The 20,422-nt window shown below is 41.4% G+C and overlaps 1 protein-coding gene across 2 annotated transcripts in view; it reads left to right on the top strand.

Annotated features, from left to right (window-relative positions):
• Positions 1 to 20,422, top strand: part of pbx4 (pre-B-cell leukemia transcription factor 4) — a 610,007-nt gene that overhangs the window by 423,320 nt on the left and 166,265 nt on the right. For both annotated transcript variants that reach the window (XM_060855285.1, XM_060855286.1), the window contains exons 3-4: positions 16,185 to 16,429; positions 17,743 to 17,933. In XM_060855285.1, coding sequence (XP_060711268.1) covers positions 16,185 to 16,429; positions 17,743 to 17,933 — 436 coding nt within the window. The remainder of the gene's footprint in view (positions 1 to 16,184; positions 16,430 to 17,742; positions 17,934 to 20,422) is intronic.

A 20,422-nucleotide genomic window follows, 5' to 3' on the forward strand; every position in this document is an offset into this window, starting at 1 on the left:
TAATTCTGTCAGCTCATTTTGCACTTAGCTTACAGCTACAGCAAACACTAGACTGATAACGTGCTAGCCGCTGGCCAATGTGATGCACGCTGAAAATTGTCTCCCTATGTTATTGAGATAGAGGCCCAAGGCTTGTCTATAACCAGTACATCCATTGTCCTATAATGCAATGAACATATCTTGGGGGCGTTTGTGATTTTTTTAACAATGAACATGTGCATTGTTTGCATGAATAATGACAAAGCATGTATGCAGAAAGCCTTTTAAGCCTTAAATATTATTTACATTCCTTACATTAGGCCCAGCTGCACTACAGCATCCATGAATGCCATCTCATTTTTCCCCAACAGACTGTATCACCTCATGGCAATTGAATTTTCAAGACACATCCCAGTATCAATCAGTGGAGCTTTCACTATCCCTTACAGTGAATGATGAAGGCATCCAAAGTGTTTTGGCCTGCTGCTTCCTTTTAGTCCAAATGTATGGAATGTCATTTCTACTTCCTAACCTTGTGCTCGTTTTAAATATTCAACCAATAGAAAGATGAAAAATGTGTGTATGCTGCTAGGGTTCAGTGTTTGCCTGAATGCATTGAGGTGGCATGATACTGGGTGAAAAATTGACCCGACCAATGAACATTTCAGTTTTACTGAATTGAGTTGAAAGGATGTAATACAGGAGGTAACTTCAATGTTTCATTAATTTCTGCTGTCGCTCTGTTGTTTATCAGTTTATCAGCTTTAAGCAAAGAGCTAATGTTCTTTGTGAAAGTAGATCTCTGGACCTCACTTATGAAGATGAAACTCTCCATGCCAGTTGCTACAATCTATTTTCAATTCCAAGCACCATCATCTGCTGTAGAGTCTTAGAACAGCACAGAAGAGGCTATTTGGCCCATCAAATCTGTCCCGAATTGCCTCTTTCAGGAATTTGAGGAAACAAGTGTGGTGTACATGTAGAGGTAACAAATATGGCAAGAGTTCTGTAGAAATGGTGCCTTGGAGAACTTTAGGGAGTGATCAAGTTGGAAGGCAAGGAATAAACAACAAAAGTCAATAACCATGATAATGATAGAGACCTTTGAATAAGAATTCCCTTTTTCTCTTTTATTGTAATGCTCATAAGTGGTTTGCATTCTATATATAAATAAAGGTTTTTACATTCCAGTTCTCACAGGCTGGGAGAGATGATGTGTCATGATAATTTATGTGTAGGCCCAGGTTAATGCCTTGGAATCGCTTGTTCAAATCTCACGATGGCAGCTGGTGGAATTTAAACTTGGGTTATGAAAGAAATCTGTAATTGAAAGCTAGGCTAAGTGATGGTGTGACCAGGAAACCATCATTGATTGTTATAAAAATCCATATGATGCACTTATGTACTTTTAGGGAAGCAGCTCTGCCATCTTATCCAATTTGGCCTACATGTGATTCCAATCCCACAGCATTGTGCCCTCTGAAAAGGCCTAGATACTACTCAGTTTAAGCGTGAGCTACAGAGAGAACATAAGTGCTGGCCTCGGAGGGTTACACCCGAAACGTCAACTTCTCCACCTCCTGATGCTGCCTGGCTTGTTGTGTTCTCCAAGCCTCCTGCTTGTCTACCTTGGATTCTAGCTTCTGCAATTTTTTTTTGTCTCTAACGAAGTTTGTACCATCAGCAACATCCATCTCCAAATTTTTTTTTAAAAAGGGTAACTTTTGTACTTCCATATAATAGGCTTGCGGTTCAGTCCGTATGCATGACAGTAAGGAGTTGGGAGGTCATGTTGCGGCTGTACAAGACATTGGTTAGGCCACTTTTGGAATATTGCATGCAATTCTGGTTGCCTTCCTATCAGAAAGATGTGAAACTTGAAAGAGTTCAGAAAAGATTTACAAGGATGTTGCCAGAGTTGGAGGATTTGAGCTATCGGGAGAGGTTGAAGAGGCTACGGCTGCTTTCCCTGGAACGTCTAATGCTGAGGGTTGGCCTTATAGCAGTTTATAAAATCATGAGGGGCATGGGTAGGATAAATAGACAAAGTCCTTTCCCCTGAGATGGGTAAGTCCAAAACTAAAGGGCACAGGTTTAGGGTGACAGGGGAACACTATAACGCACAGAGTCATAGAGATGTACAGCACAGATACAGACCCTTCGGTCCAACCCGTCCATGCCGACGAGATATCCCAACCCAATCTAGTCCCACCTGCCAGCACCCGGCCTATATCCCTCCAAACCCTTCCTATTCATATACCCATCCAAATGCCTTTTAAATGTTGCAATTGCATTAGCCTGCATCACTTCCTCTGGCAGCTCATTCCATACACATACCACCCTCTGTGTGAAAAAGTTGCCCCTTAGGTCTCTTTTGTATATTTTCCCTCTCACCCTAAATCTAAGCCATTTAGTTATGGTCTAGGGAAAAGACTTTGTCTATTTATCCTATCCATGTCCCTCAAGATTTTATAAACCTCTATAAGGTCACCCCTCAGCCTCCAACGATCTGATTGTGACAAGGATTTCAGTGAGTCCTTCTCTCTCACTGCAACCCCCAGGTTCCTCTGCCCCGAAGCTGTTCAACCATGTCCTGAAACAGACTCGCTACCACAGCCTATACGCTCCACCCTCCTGTCCAACCCATCACCTTCATCCCCACCTCCATACACCTATTGTACTCTTAGCTACCTTCTCCCTAGCCTCATCCACCTCCCATTTATCTCTCCACCCCGGAGGCTCCCTGCCTCATTCCTGATGCAGGGCCTTTGGCCGAAATGTCGATTTTCCTGCTCCTCGGATGCTGTCTGATCTGCTGTGCTCTTCCAGCATCACTCTAATCTAGACTCTGATCTCCAGCATCTGCAGTCCTCACTTTCGCCTAGTTGATTTTCATCTTACTACAAATCCTCTTGCAAGGATTCCTACTTTGAAGAAGTTCACCTCCGCTCTCTATAAGGATTTTAGTGAGTCTGTCTCTCACTGCAACCCCCAGGTCATCTCCTCTGCCCTGAAGCTGTTCAACTATGTCCTGAAACAGACTCACTACCACAGTCTATCTGATCCACCCTCCTCTCCGACCTATTTCCTTCATCCTCACCTCCATACACTTATTGTACTCTTAGCTACCTTCTCCCCAGCCCCACCCACATCCCATTTATCTCTCCACCCTGGAGGCTCACTGCCTCATTCCTGATGAAGGACTTTTCCCCAAAGTGTCGATTTTCCTGCTCCTTGGATGCTGCCTGATCTGCTGTGCTTTTCCAGCACCACTCTAATCTAAATCCTAACCCATTAAGAGTCAGGTTTGGCATTAGTGCTCGCACTTTGCAATATTAGCATTTCGAATTCTGTTATTCCATAAGAATAATAACACCAATGAGACACATCACATCAGGTTTCCCTGCAGCAGCATTGTCTCAAGTTCCAAAACAGGTAGAACAATATCAAAATGGTCTCCCCTGATTAATTTAAAAATAAAAACATTAAATGAACACTGTCAAAAGCAAACAGAGGTATAGGTAAGAATGCAGTTATCACTACAAAGAGCAAAACAAAACTGACTCCCCCCCCCCCCCCCCCCCCACAACCACCACCACCACCACCAAGTTAGCCTGTACTTTCTCACCTCGATCAACACAAGTTTGTGTTGAGGGGAATCCTACCTCTCAGAAATTCTCAGGAGTGTTTGGTGGGATGTACTGGAATCTATGCCTTGAGTAGTTTGCCAACATTTTCAATCTTGCTTCCTCTGGAAAATCTGCATAATATACGTCTCATTTCTTAAAAGAAACCTAAGGGGGAATCTTTTTCACGCAGAGAGTGGTACATGTATGGAATGAGCTGCCAGAGGAAGTGGTGCAGGCGAGTACAATTGTAACATTTAAAAGACATCTGGATGGGTATATGAATAGGAAGGGTTTGGAGGGATATGGGCCAGGTACTGGCAGGTGGGACTAGACTGGGTTTGGATATCTGGACGGCATTGACAAGTTGAACTGAAGGGACTGTTTTCCTGTTGTACATCTCTATGACTCTATTTATGAAGTCACTATGATCTGTGACACATTACCTTAAAGAGTCACCTCTTTCTGTCTGTGTAACCAGTTTTGTGATTTGAACCTTTCGTTGTTTGGAATTTTCATCCAGGTGAGTATCCCACTTGTAAAACAAATGCCTTGCTTCATTGATTATGCTATAATTCTTCACTGGAGACTTGGAGAAAATTTCAAAAATTATGTATCCACACTTGTTCCAAGTCCTATTTTTGCCTCTTGTCAGTTTATATTTAAACTTACATATCTGATTCAGGCTTGTCCATGGTACATTACTGTTGATGTTGACACTTACACTTTATAGTCAATATGTTCCCAGGCCCTGAACAGCATGGGTTATGGCAAGAAATCTGCAAAAATCAATTGAGACATCAAGCAAACTGTTCTTGACATCGAGACCAAACAAATGACACTTTCCAACCAAGTCCCTGACCTTGAGATAAGATGCTTGCTTGTGTGTGGTGAGAGACCTACTAATGGCTTCATTACTTCATTAACACCTTCATTACTTACTTAGTCTCACATCATTAATGTGTCGTCTTCTGTTCTTCCATGTGTCAAATAGAAACTCTCTGCCTTGATTTCTCGACAACAAAGTCACAGCAGGTGATATCTGGCAGGTTCTAGCTTGTTGATTGCCATGGCCAGTGATTGTATGCACCCCTTGTCCATGGATATTGGCATCTGACACAAATCACCCTCATTGCATCATCTTGGCACATCTCTAATTCACATATTGTGCAATTCTGCACTTCAATGCTGCACTTTGATGAGTACAGGCACGTTTTATTGGCATGCCACTGTAGGAACACTTGGATAGGCACCAAGCTCAAGACTGAACTTGGCTGTATCTCAGGGCTGGTAGCTTACTCTGTTTGTGCTCATTCACTTTGTGCCAGCATGATGCTCATGGCAGACCAGCAGGAGACTGGAAGAACACAGCAAGCAAGACTGAGTCCTGAAGAAGGGTTACACCCAAAATGTTGACTTCTCCCCCTCCTGATGCTGGCTGGCTTGCCGTGTTTTCCAGCCTCCTGCTTGTCTACCTTGGATTCCAGCATATGCAGTTTCTTTTTGTCTCTAACTACATTATGCCCGTAGTATCCTTGGCTTGGCTTTCCTTGCCTTTCTGCATTTCGAACAGATAACCCATCATTGCAAATCCAAAGTGTGAAGCGAGCAGCTCCTGCACTGTGTGAAAAGTATGGATCAATTGCAAATACTTCCTACTTTGGCAGCTAGGGTCACTCTATTCAGGGAGCCAAATGTTGTTGCTGGGCATTGTTTCATAATTTTAGGAGAGACTAAAACTGGGAGACACAGTGAAAAATTATTTATGACTGAGATCAGGGCTTTTTTCTCTCTCTCGGTTTCACAAGTCTTTGGAACTCTCTTCCCTGGCTGGTGAGGTAGGTAGGGTCGTTGAATATTTTTAAGGCAGAGACAGATGGATTCATGACTAAGAAGAGAGTAAATGGTTAACAAGGTGATGGGAATGTGGAGTTGAGGTCTTAATCAGATCAACCATGAACTTTTTGAATGGTAGTGCAGGCGCAGACTGAATAGGTCAACATCTGCTCCCAATTCATATCACATTCAAACATCCAACTATCATTGATTGGATTAGATTCCTTGCAGTATGGAAACAAATCCATACCGACCCTCCGAAGAGTAACCCACCCAAACCCATTGCCCGACCCTACATTTATCCCTGACTAAGGCACCTAACACTATGGGCAGTTTAGCATGGTCAATTCACCTAACCTGCACATCTTTGGACTGTGGGAGGAAACCAGAGAGCCCGGAGGAAATCCGCGCAGACATGGGGAGAGCGTGCAAACTCCACACAGACAGTCGCCCGAGGCCAGATTTGACCCCAGGTCCCTGGTGTTGTGAGGCAGCAGTGCTAATCACTGAGCCACTGTGCGCCAATATCACATCAAGTCCACCCTGGACGTTTACTGTTGGAATACTGTCTGCTTTAATTTATTTTCTAATCAACCTGTTCAAAGATGTTACTTACACCTCTTGAACTTGTTACTTGAACCTGGTCCTCTTAGTCCTTACTGTCTGCATTAATGCAACTCCAAATTAAATGCAGGTGAATTTTCTCCAAACCACAGAATTGAACCTAGTTAACAGGTTTCCTCATCAAAAGCTATTTGCCAGTTTGCTGACGACATCAAGTGCAGAAAAGATGTGCATCAGCAATTTATAGACCGCATTTCTAGGTCAGTTGGCTGTTGGTAATATTTCCAGATTTAGTGTTTCATAGTCATTTGACATGCTAGTAAACCATCTGTCACAACACTATATCTTCAAATCTGTTTCTTTGTGAGATTTGCCAATTTCCTCAATGTGAATATTTCCTGTTCAAAGAATGAATAAACAAACAATCTTTCTTACCTGGAATAATTTTCATGTCAAGATTCAAAACTTGAAATTTAAAAATACTCCTTCCCCACTCTGGCTGATGACCAGTTTCTTTTTGGTGTAATTTAGGAGCCAATTCCATTTTCAGGATATGCAGGGTTCAGTTGGAAGGTGAAAATTTTCAGTTGTTAGTGGCCTGAATTCTCTTTCTATAGTTTATAAAATGTGAGATATAAATTTACACGTTTGATAAATGTGTGGTGCGTGCATCTGAATACTTATTAACCTTTTGTGCTGCCTGTCTGTTGTCTTCAAGCTGCTCGTTCTCATTCTTCAAGTATTTTGCTGCCTCGTTTTGATTTTTTAATAGTTATTACTCCAAATATGTTATTGTCTCATTGTATAATTTAGTTTTTGCCCATTCTCTCTTTACTATTCTATATTTATTGCTGCCCATCATCTTCTCTATCTCACTGTTTCTTTTTTCTCGCTCACGTTTGTTTTCTTTCTTTCTTTTTCTTTCTTTTTCTTTCTCTCTGTCTTTTTCTTGTTTTTTCTCTCTCTCTCCCAGTCTGTCACACTCAAATTTATCTATCAATGAATCTTCTACTCATTTTCTAGTTTGAAGTTGAAGATTGCATATCAGGGTGCAAACTAGTCAGCATTTTTGGCCTGCTTTGGGATGATGGGTTGTAGGACTGCAGTAAAAAGCAAATGGAAGGAGTTGCGCTGTAATTCTTTGGGTCTTGATTAGAGTGGTTCTGGAAAAGCACAGCAGTTCAGGCAGCATCTGACATTTCGGGCAAAAGCCCTTCTTCAGGAATACAGGCAGAGAGCCTGAAGGGTGGAGAGATTAGTGAGAGGAGGATTGTGGTGGGGAGAAAATAGCATAGAGTACAATAGGTGAGTGGGGGAGGGGATGAAGGTGATAGGTCGGTTGGGGGGGTGGTGAGGGGTGAGTGAATAGGTGGAAAAGAAGATAGGCAAGTTGGACAAGTCATGGGGACAGTGCTGAGCTGGAAGTTTGGAACTGGGGTCAGAAGGGGGGAAGGGGAAATGAGGAAACTGTTGAAGTCCACATTGATGCCCTGGGGTTGAAGTGTTCCGAGGCGGAAGATGAGGCGTTCTTCCTCCAGGCGTCTGGTGGTGAGGGAGCGGCGGTGAAGGAGCTCAGGACCTCGCTGTCCTCGGCAGAGTGGGAGGGGGAATTGAAATGTTGGGCCACAGGGCGGTGTGGTTGATTGGTGCGGGTGTCCCAGAGATGTTCCCTAAAGTGCTCTGCTGGGAGGCGTCCAGTCTCCCCAATGTAGAGGAGACCGCATCGGGAGCAATGGATACAAAAAATGATATTGGTGGATGTGCAGGTAAAACTTTGATGGGATGTGGAAGGCTCCTTTAGGGCATTGGATGGAGGTGGGGGAGGAGATGTGGGCGCAGGTGTGGGTCTTGACTGGTTTTCTACACTCCCATCCAATGTGCTTCTTCTTCACATCATCTCCTCCACCATTTCTGTTCCCAGCTTCTGTTCTTCTTAGTTCCATCTTATCTCATTTGATTTCATTCCACTCCACATGTCTCCTCTTCTCCCCGTCTCCCCTTTTGCTCTCCCATCACATAAAATCCAAAACAGATGTAAACAAAAGAAAAAGACTTGTATTTCTACAGAACCTTTCATGATCACCAGTTGCGTCCCTGAGCTTTCTGCTCAGCAAACTCACAAACAGCAGTATGATAATGACCAGATAATCTGTTCTTGGGAAGTTGACTGAGAGAGAGGTTTTGGACAAGATTCAGGGCCAAAAACTCCTCTGTTCTTTGAAATACTTCCTCAAGACCTTTCATCTCTGTCTGAGGGAACCCAGCTTTGACATCTCATCACACACCATTGTCCACTCCCCCCCTATGTCTATTGAATCTTAGCTGCCAATGAGCTGGGAAACTAGGAATTTCAGTTTTAAGCTGCACATTTTTTGTAATTGTATCTGAGTATATGCAGGCATCAAGCTAGATTGTTGAGGTGCTGAAGAATTGGAGTCTGGAATGGCTCAAAGCAGCTAGCTATGGAGCAGAGTTAGAACTGTCACCCAAAAAAAAAGCAGAGAACTACCAAGATTTTAAAAAAATACAGGCAAAGAAACAAAGAATAAGAGGGAACGTCGGACTGAAACAGATCAAAAAAGAAAATGGGATGAGAATAGTAAGAACCAAAATTGCCATATAAGAACCCAGACAGGAGTAGGTTGCAACCAATGAGAGGTGGTTGCTTTAGCTTGTGCTTTAAACCAATAGCTTTACCTGCACATTGAGGTACCAGTCTAGAGTATCTCAACTTTGGGTATCTGTATATACATTGCCCCTGAGGGATGTCATTATACCACACAAAAAGGACAAAGGAGGAAAATTATGCGTGGAGTTAGAGAAAATGGTTGAGATTCTTAACAAGTACTTTGCATCGGTATTTACCGGGGAGATGGAAATGATGGATGTTGAGGTTAGGGATAGATATTTGTTGTGGTTCTGCTCGCCGAGCTGGAAGTTTTTGCTGCAAACGTTTCGTTCCCTGGCTAGGGAACATCATCAGTGCTGTTGGAGCCTCGTGTGAAGCGCTGCTTTGATGTTTCTTCCGGTATTTATATTGGTTTGTTCTTGCCGCTTCCGGGTGTCAGTTTCAGCTGCAGTGATTTGTATGTGGGGTCCAGGTCGATGTGTCTGTTGATGGATGTTCTTGCCGTTTCCGGGTGTCAGTTTCAGCTGTAGTGGTTTGTATATGGTGTCCAGGTCAATGTGTCTGTTGATGGAGTTTGGGGATGAATGCCATGCTTCTAGGAATTCTCTGGCTGTTCTCTGTCTGGCTTGTCCTATGATAGTGGTGTTTTCCCAGTCAAATTCATGTTGCTGGTTGTCTGAGTGTATGGCTACTAGAGATAGCTGGTCGTGTCGTTTTGTGGCTAGCTGATGTTCATGGATGCGGATTGTTAGCTGTCTTCCTGTTTGTCCTATATAGTGTTTTGTGCAGTCCTTGCATGGTATTTTGTAAACTACGTTAGTTTGGCTCATGCTGGGTATTGGGTCCTTTGTTCTAGTGAGTTGTTGTCTGAGCGTGGATGTTGGCTTGTGTGCTGTTATGAGTCCTAAGGGTCGCAGTAGTCTGGCTGTCAGTTCTGAGACGCTCCTGACGTTTCATTCTTTGCTGGTCCGCTTTGGTTATCTGTCCGCTTTGGTTTTCAAAGAATGAAACCTGAAAGCAACAACACCCCCAGATTCTATGGACTACCCAAAGTACACAAACCAGACATCCCACTCAGACCCATAGTATCACTACCAGGGACACCAGCATACAAACTGGCCAAAGAACTACAACAAAAACTGAAACACCTAATCAGCAGATCCAAACACTCCATACAATCAACACAGGAGTTCTTGGACGTCATCAGGAATACACACATAGACAAAGAAGAAACCATGGTATCATTCGACGTGATGGCACTGTTCACTTCAATTGACAAAACCCTAGCCAGAGAAACAATAGCCAACCTACTGGACATACATAACAGAACACAGGAGGCTGAACCTATCAACAAGGACGGCATACTTAAACTACTGGACCTGTGCCTCACCACACACTTTACATTCAACAATCAGATATACGAACAAATCAACAGAACACCCATGGGATCACCAATCTCGGGACTCATAGCAGAGGCAGTTATGCAAAGGTTAGAACATACAGCCATACCACAAATCCAACCCAAACTCTGGATCAGATATGTTGATGACACCTTTGTAATCATCAAAAACACAGATATAGAAAAAACACACCGAATCATCAACGCCACACTCACAGGAATCCGATTCACACGAGAAGAGGAAAAGGATAGCCAACTCCCATTCCTAGACGTGTTAGTAGAGAGAACACCCAACGGAGAATTCACCACAAGGGTACACAGGAAACCAACACACACAGACCAAGTCTTAAACTATGAAAGTAACCACCCCAACACACACAAACGAAGCTGCATCAGGACACTATTCAAAAGGGCCACAACACACTGCAGTACACCAGAACTGCGAAAAGAGGAAGAGGAACATCTATACAAGGTATTCGCCAAAAACAGATACCCACGCAACTTTATCACCAGATGCCTAAGAGATAGACCGAGGAACGAGGACATGCCACAACCAAAAGGACTAGCCACTCTACCATACGTCAGGAGCGTCTCAGAACTGACAGCCAGACTACTGCGACCCTTAGGACTCATAACAGCACACAAGCCAACATCCACGCTCAGACAACAACTCACTAGAACAAAGGACCCAATACCCAGCATGAGCCAAACTAACGTAGTTTACAAAATACCATGCAAGGACTGCACAAAACACTATATAGGACAAACAGGAAGACAGCTAACAATCCGCATCCATGAACATCAGCTAGCCACAAAACGACACGACCAGCTATCTCTAGTAGCCATACACTCAGACAACCAGCAACATGAATTTGACTGGGAAAACACCACTATCATAGGACAAGCCAGACAGAGAACAGCCAGAGAATTCCTAGAAGCATGGCATTCATCCCCAAACTCCATCAACAGACACATTGACCTGGACACCATATACAAACCACTACAGCTGAAACTGACACCCGGAAACGGCAAGAACATCCATCAACAGACACATCGACCTGGACCCCACATACAAATCACTGCAGCTGAAACTGACACCCGGAAGCGGCAAGAACAAACCAATATAAATACCGGAAGAAACATCAAAGCAGCGCTTCACACGAGGCTCCAACAGCACTGATGATGTTCCCTAGCCAGGGAACGAAACGTTTGCAGCAAAAACTTCCAGCTCGGCGAGCAGAACCACAACAACGGATACCCGAGCTACAAATCTTCAATCAGATTGGATAGATATTTGATTATTCAAAGTCAAGTCTACATAAGGAAGGAGAAAAATCATAGAGTCGTAGACATGTACAGTATGGAAACAGACCCATCAGTCCAACTCGTCCATGCCGAACAGATATCTCAACCTAATCTAGACCCAGTTATCAGCAATTGGCCCCATATCCCTATATACCCATCCAGATGCATTTTAAATGCTGCAATCGCACTAGCCTCTGGCACCTCATTCCATAAACGCATCACCTTCTGCATGAAAAAGTTGCCCCTTAGGTCCTTTTATATCTTTGCCATCTCACCCTAAACCAATGCCCTCTAGTTCTGGACTACCCCACCCCAGAGAAAAGACCTTGTCTATTTATCCTATCCATGGCCCTGTGAGGTCACCCTTCAGCCTCTGACGCTCCAGGGAAAACAGCCCTAGCCTATTCAGCCTTTCCCAATAGCTCAAATTCTCCAACCCTTGTAAATCTTTTCTGAACCCTTTCAAGTCTCACAGTATCCTTCTGATAGGAAGGAGGCCAGAATTGCTGCAATATTCCAAAAGTGGCCTAACCAATGTCCTATACAGCTACAACATGACCTCCCAACTCCTATTCTCAATAGTGTTGGGTATTCTAAAAGGCATTAAGGTGGACAAGTCCCCAGGTCCAGATGGTATCTATCCCAGGTTACTGAGGGAAGCAAGAGAGGAAATAGCTGGCACCTTAACAGATATCCTTGCAGAATCCTTGAACATGGGTGAGGTCCCGGAGGACTGGAAAATTGTTAATGTTATCCCCTTGTTTAAGAAGGATTCCCATTTGGAAGAAAATGGGCTTATCAGTGATAGGCAACATATCTTACCAACTTAATAACATTCTTTGAGGAAGTGACAGAGTTGTTTGATGAGGGAATGTAGATGTCATATACATGGACTTCAGTGAGGCATTTGATAAGGTTCCCTATGGTAAACTGATGGAGAAAGTGAAATTGCATGGGGTCCAGGGTGTACTAGCTAGATGGGTAAAAAAGTGACTGGGTAACAGGAGACAAAGAGTAGTATTGGAGGTGAGTTTCTCAAAATGGAGAACTGTAACCAGTGGTATTCCACAGGGATCCGTGCTGGGACCACTGTTGTTTGTGATATACATAAATGATCTGGAGTAAGGTATGAGTGGTCAAATTAGCAGATGACACTAAGATTGGTGGAGTAGCAGATAGTGAAGGGGACTGTCAGAGAATGCAGCAGACTATCGATAGATTGGAGAATTGGGCAGAGAAGTGAACTACAGATGGATCAATAAGGCAGATCCAACTCAAGAGTGAACTATACAGTATGTGGAAAAATTAAGGGGAAAATTGATGTACAGAGAGATCTGGGTGTTCAGATCCATTGTACCCTGAAGGTGGCAATTAATAGAGTAGTCAAGAAGGCATTCGGCATGCTTTCCTTCATCAGATGGGGTATTGAGTACAAGAGTTGGAAGGCCATGTTAAAGTTGCATAAAACTTTGTTTCGCCCTTATTTGGAATACTGCGTACAGTTCTGGTCGCCACATTACCAAAAGGATGTGGATGTTTTAGAAAGGGTGCAGAGGAAGTTCACAAGGATGTTGCCTGGTATGCAGGGCTCCAACTATGAAGAGAGGTTGAGTAGATTAGGATTATTTTCATTAGAAAGATAGAGGTTGAGGTGGGCCCTGACTGAGGTCTACAAGATGATGGCAGATATAGACAGGGTGGATAGTAAGACGCTTTTTCCCCAGAATGGAGGACTCAATTACTAGGATCGCGAGTTCAAAATGAGAGGGAAAAAGTTTAAGGCAGATATGCATGGAAAGTCCTTTACGCAGAATGTGGTGGGTTGCTGGAACATGTTGCCAGCGGAGGTGGTAGCGGCAGGCACAAAAGCGTAATTTAAGATGTATCTAGACAAATATATGAATGGACAGGGAGCAGAGGGATACAGATCCTTAGAAAATAGGCAAAAGGTTTAGATAGAGGCTCTGAATTGCCACAGACTTTGAGAGCTGAAGGACCAGTTCCTGTGCTGTAATTTTCTTTGTTCTTTGTTCACACTGAACGCAAGAAATTAGGGAACGAACATGGAAAAAAGTTACAAGGGAGAAAACTATGACTGTGAATTGTAACTGGAATACACCAAAGCAATATAAAGCTTTGGGAGGATGAACTATAGTAGTCAGCATCATTTAATCATGACGTTCCAGTTTCAAATGGAGTGCTGGTGTGGCAGAATTTGTGTGACACAATCTTTCTATAAGCACAGGAAATGTGCTAGACTTAAAACTCAGTGTATTATATGTTTTATCTACTTAAAAATACATTACAAACAGAATAAGAAGCCAGGAGGGTGGTTTTTGTGAGAAAATTGGATCCGGTTTTAAAGTTCTGTGCAGGGATGAAATAACACAAGACAAGAATCTATGGGACCATGCCAAAACTTGCAGTTAAGTTTGAGACTTGCATCAAATATTGTAAATGTTATGTGAAAAGAATTAAAGCATAGCATATACTTTAAATATGATTTACGTTTCATTATGAATGCAGTGCATAAACCTAATACATTTTTCCCCTGCATTTCACTTGTAATATGGACTGGATGTGGAGGGGCTCCTAATGATCCCAGGGCTCCAAGAAAGCTTAACCCAATTTTCTGCTTTTGTCGTTCTCAGCAATAGGACCTGCAACAATGTATCTATGAAGGCTAGTCCGAGGTAGGACCTGGAGGAATACTTACTGAGTTTGTCCTGTCACATTGGGCTACTTCTGCAGCACTGTGTTTGTCCTTTACAGTGATTCATTTTAATAAGATCTATTTTATTTCTTAATACTCAGCAGGTCAGGTGGCACTTGTGGAGAGACAAACAGAGTTTGCAGTGCAGATACCTTCATCAAAATTGGGAAAAGTTGGGAATGTAATAGTGTTAAACAATTGAAAGTCACATGGTAAATTATATTAAACAAAGGATCACTGCAAATGCTACTTTAGGATAGCATTGTTAAAAACAATGGGGCAACATCTGTAAGGGAACCCACTCTTTAAAAAAAATGCTAGTGAAACAATGGAAAATTCACATGATTAATATAGAGAGCCAAGCTTCCAATATATATGGTACAAAGCCCAATAATATAGATTCTGCACTTGAAAGTGATTGAAAGTGGACTGTAGTTGATGGTTTAACATTTATGGTGGATGACTGAGGGAAATCATTCATTATTTCTGATGATCTAGTCAAATGTTTATGATGTGAAATGATACACGTGGAAATTATTTCAAACTGTAAAAGGACTGAGATGAGCAGTTGAAGAATGAATAAAGCAACATACTCCCCCTACTGGACAATCTGGAAAAAACAATAGATGCTGCAATTTTAACAACAAGCATTAGTAAATGTGATGCACACACTGCCTGTATTCCTGATGAAGGGCTTTTACCCGAAACGTCGATTCTACTGCTCCTCGGATGCTTCCAGCACCACTCTAATCTAGACTCTGGTTTCCAGCATCTGCAGTCATTATTTTTACCTGAATATGATGCCATCCATGTGCAAATTGAATACCATATTAAAATATTAACATAGAAAGTAATAATATTGCGCAAAATAATATTTGTGAAATACATTCCTCTTCAATGTTCTAATTTTACTGTGTTGCACAGATTGCTGATTTCTCTCGATCATGACTGAAAAATGAATGTGTTTTTGAAAAATTGAAGTATTTTTAACTTTGGATTAGTTAATCAGGTATCAATAACAAGAATCTTTTTAACAGATTATTGATATTGAGAAAATTGGTTTTCATTATTTTAAAGGCATTTGTAAAACTTCAATATTGCAATTTAATTATGGTATGGATTTTGAAGAAATATTAAAATTTTAATGAAGTAAAAATAGTAAATGTCAATATCACACTTTAAATTATAAACTGAATATTGACTTTTGAAATGATTTGATTGGTAGATGTGCGCAGTAGCTCCACTGCAGATGTTAACTCTGGAATACCACAGGGTAAAAACAATGACTGCAGATGCTGGAAACCAGAGCACTCTGCCTGTGTTCCTTATGAAGGGCTTTTGCCCGAAACGTCGGGTTTTCCTGCTCCTTGGATGCTGCCTGAACTGCTGTGCTTTTCGAGCACCACTCTACTGCAAAATCTGGAATACCACATTCATGATCAGCAAGACCCAAATTTCTGGCAACACAAGTGTAAGACTAGACCATTTCAAAAGCGCTTATTCATTTATTCCAAGGGTACTTCATAGGAATGCTACAATATAAGGTATAACTCCAAATAACATTAAGCATATTATTTGGACAAATAGCCAAAAGCTAGAATTAAGAGTTGGGTTTTAAGACATAAAGGGAGGAAATTCCAAAGGTTAGGACTAGGAAGCTGATGGCACAACCACCAAGCATGTAGCAATTATGATTGCGAATGCACAAGCGACCACAATTAGAGCAGTAAATATATCTCAGTGAATTGTGGTGTTGGAAGAAAACACAGAGGTAGAGAGGACCAAGGCTATGGAGGAATTTGAAAGCAATGGGAGAATATTAAAATAAAGATACTGTTTGACCGGCAGCCAGTGTAGTCAACACACTCATAACATAATAAAATGCTGCAAATTGAGACAAGTTCAGCAAAGTTTTGGATGACTTTGCTGAAAGATAGAATTTGTGAAACCAGTCATGAGTGTGTTGGAGTAGTTGAGTCTAGAAAAACAACAAAGACAATGATGTACTAAATGTCCTAAATAGCAATGTACTATGTTAAGCCTTGGCAACTACTACCAAAGGCAAAAGTACTTTTTCTTCTTAGTGCTTTTCTTACCGATGTTTCCTAAACCGTCTGTTTCTGCTGTACACAGTGCTAAGCATCCGAGGTGTACAAGAAGAAGAGCCTCCAGACCCACAGTTGATGAGACTGGATAATATGCTGTTGGCTGAAGGTGTGTCTGGGCCTGAGAAAGGTGGAGGATCAGCGGCAGCTGCAGCAGCGGCAGCAGCATCGGGTGGTTCACCAAGTGATAATTCCATTGAGCATTCCGACTACAGAGCCAAACTGACACAAATTCGGCAGATTTACCACTCGGAGCTGGAGAAATATGAGCAGGTATGAGCTACATTATCAAATAATGTGAAAGTTTATGTAGCCCAACATCTAAAATCTATCAGATTTACTCCATTTCAAACTTCATGTCTGCATTTCTCAAACAACTCCATTCTCTGTTATTAAAATCAATTCAAACAAAGAAAGGAGTTCAATATAAAATATAAACAGAAAATGCTGAAAATATTCTGCAGTCTGGCAGCACCTATGGAGAGAGAAACAGTTAACATTTTGAGTTGAATATGACTTCTTCAGAACTGAAATAAATGCCCAGGTTGATTAACTGTCAGACAGTAAACCACTTCAGTCAATTGATCTGTAACTAGCTCCTACTTATCTTCTGTAAGGTGGCATATGATGTGCTCCTTAATCATAACAAAAGCCAAATGGCATATTTATTTTAAACAGCACCCTTTTGATAGTGCATAAACAGCCACTGGTATCTAAAGATAAATTGATCCAGTAGAGTTTTCCCATTTTACAGAATACAATGTAGATTAGAGAAAGTTTCCCTCATCCCTACATCTATCATTAAAAAAAAACACATTTCTGCATGTACTTGATGTCAACTTTTTTTCATTTTAATTCTTTTGAGTACCTATATATGGGTACTCTTCTTGTTGTTGTGCTACAATTACTGTTACTTACAGTAACGTTAAAAAACGTTGTATTATAATGGTACAAGCCAATCCAAAATCCAAGAAAAGTAACATTTTGTCTACAGGGAAAGGAGCAATCACTAGATTCTTGTATCATTATTCATATTCCAGATTGTAGGAATCTCCCTTTTGCCATCAGGCTATACCAATGACAACTGCTTCATTTTGTAACTCTGTTTTTGTGAACATACTCCCATTTGAACTTTCAACAGTTTCAAGAGTGTTACAAATACATTTACTGGATTACTTGAAAGCATAGCTGTTCAAAATTCTGCATAAAACATGAAAAGCACATTAAATTAAGGAGGGAGATAAAATATTAGGTAGATGTTTTATAACAGCATACTGGGTGCTTGAAAGCAAGTGATGGTGGGTATTGAAGAACTTCCTAATGGCAAAAATATAGGATAAAGACAATCATATGAAGGATTCAGTCTTAAGCATAAAGACTGGTGCAGCACTTTCTTCTGCAATATGAGTTGAAGCATAATCTGTCACACAGAGAGTACCTGAACCCTAAGTACTCAGAATTTCCCACACCAACTGATTAATAGATGCAGATAAATTAAAAATGAGGGAGTTAGCACCCATTCTTGTATTTCACCTTATGAATCCCTTGTTGATGCATAATCAAATCCTGTTGTGTTGTATTTGCAGGCATGTAGTGAATTTACCACACATGTTATGAACTTGCTTCGCGAACAGAGTCGGACCAGACCTATTTCACCAAAGGAGATTGAGCGTATGGTTTCTATTATCCACCGAAAATTCAGCACCATCCAGATGCAGCTAAAACAGAGTACATGTGAAGCGGTCATGATCCTACGCTCTCGTTTTCTTGATGCAAGGTAGGAAGGTACTAGGATTCAAGCCACAAGCATTCTCTGGTAAATCTGCTCAAATAGTTCAAACCGCTTTGTTATCATCATTAATTAAACTAAAAATATGTGCAAACAGTTTGAGAAGATGCTGTTAAATCTAACGATCCATTGGTATGAATCTATATACACCTGGCATTTTCTAGAATATAGAGGCAAAATCTTTGGGAAAAGTTGTTTATACTTGTTTGCAAGCGCCTAATGCAATTTGCAGAGAACGATGACCTGACCATTTATTATGTAATTAGAGTTATTAGAGTCATACAGCATAGAAATAGGCCTTTTGGCCCAACATGTTCATGCTGACCAACAAACTTCAAACTATGTTTATTCCTGGCATTTTAAGTGCTCATCCAAAGGCATATCTAGCCTCTCCTCATAACTAAGACTTTCCAACCTAGGCAATAGTCTGGTGAATCACCCGTCCTCTCCAGTGCAATCACAACCTTCAGTGTGACCAGAACTACACACAATATTCCATTTGTGGCCTAACCAATGTCTTATACAGTTGCAAGAATAATTCCCTGCTCCTATACTCAATTCCTGGCTAATGAAAATAAGGATCTAACATGCCTTCCTTCACTACCCTCTCGACCTTTGACAACTTCAGGTATCTATCAATTTGTTCCTCCCTACTCCCAAAAGACCTTTTTTTTAGATTACTTACAGTGTGGAAACAGGTCCTTCGGCCCAACAAGTCCACACCGACCTGCCACCCACCTATACCCCTACATTTACCCCTTACCTAACACTACGGGCAATTTAGCAATACCAATTCACCTGACCCGCACATCCTTGGACTGTGGGAGGAAACCGGAGCACCTGAAGGAAACCCACGCAGACACGGGGAGAATGTGCAAACTCCACACGGTCAGTCGCCTGAGGCGGGAATTGAACCCGGGTCTCTGGCGCTGTGAGGCAGCAGTGCTAACCACTGTGCCACGGTGCTGCCACCTACTATCTATTGTGCAAATCCTTCCTTTATTATACCTCCCAAAATACCTCACACTTATCAGGATTAAATTTCATCTGCAATTTCTCTGTCCAACTTATCAGTTGATCAATATCAGATTGTAGCTTGTGACCATACTCCTCACTATCAACAACACCACTAATTTTCATGTTAGCTATTCTAGTTTTTTATTATTCATTCAAGGGATTCATCATTAGCTGGGGCAGTATGTGTTGCCCATCCCTAGTGCCCTTGGTGATGGTGAACTGCTTTTTTGAACAATCATTGTCCATTTGGTGTAGGTATATCTGTAATGTTGTTAGGGAGGGAGTTCCAGCATATTGACCAAATGAAACAAACAATTTCATAGATATTTGTTTCAAATTAATAGTATATTTAAAATACTTAGTCAATATTTTGTTTTCATTCACTCATGGGGCTTGGGGTGTTGCTGACTGGGCAGCATTTAAAACCCATCTCTAGTTTCCCTTTAGAAGGAGGTGGTGAGCTGCCTTCTCGAACTGTAGATTAACCTACAATATCCTTGGGGAGAGCATCAATAACATCATGAATCTGAAAAGTAATTAAAAATAAAACCAAAGCATTGCGGTTGCTGGAAATCTGAAATAAAAACAGTGCTGGAAAAACTCAGCAGCTCTGACAGCATCCATGGAAAGAGAAACAGTTAATGTTTTCTGTCTGATATGATTCTTACTCAGAATAAATGTTGGTTAGATCCTAAAATGACATTAGTAGTGCAAAAGGGTAACATTTTATTTGGGAACAGTATGGCTGTTGGTCAAAACTGGATCAAATATCTTCCAGTTCAGTCTATCCATTATAATAGATTTTTAAAAAGTATTTGATAAGGTGACAATATTAGTAAGTATATATTAGTGCTGAGTAGTTGGGCATCGATAAATGGTACTGTGGTAAAGGAGGCAAGCTAATCCTCATTTCATTGATCAAGAGTAGACTGATGAGTCAGTAATGGCCAGGTTGGATTTGTCCTGCTTTTTATGTATAAGACATATCTGAGCAATTTTCCATATTATTGAGTAAATGTCAATGTTATAGCTAGAACAACTTGGTTCGGGGTATGGCAAGTTCTGGAACAAATGTTTTCAGTACTATGGCCAGAATTTTGTCAGGACCTATAGTCTTTGCAGTGTCCAATGCCTCCAAACTTTTCTTGATACCCTGTGGAGTGAATCAAATTTGTTGAAGACTGGTATTAGTGATGCTGGTGACCTCTGGCAGAAACTGATGTATGCAATCATAACATTGCCTTGGTATCTTTTTCCAGATAGTAAGAATACAAGGCCATCTCTGATAACTTACTCGTCTCCTTCCATACCACTACTTTAAGTTTTCACCCATGGAAAATAAGATATCCTTCCATCTTTCTCTGCTCTCGAGTTTTGCAATCTTACTCTCAAACTCATAAATTTTCCATTTCATGATTTCCACTCTTCAATTCCCGAACTGCTGTTGATTTACTTACCTA

The sequence above is a fragment of the Hemiscyllium ocellatum genome, chromosome 45 (genome assembly GCF_020745735.1).
Source record: "Hemiscyllium ocellatum isolate sHemOce1 chromosome 45, sHemOce1.pat.X.cur, whole genome shotgun sequence".
Classification (NCBI taxonomy): Eukaryota; Metazoa; Chordata; class Chondrichthyes; order Orectolobiformes; family Hemiscylliidae; genus Hemiscyllium; species Hemiscyllium ocellatum.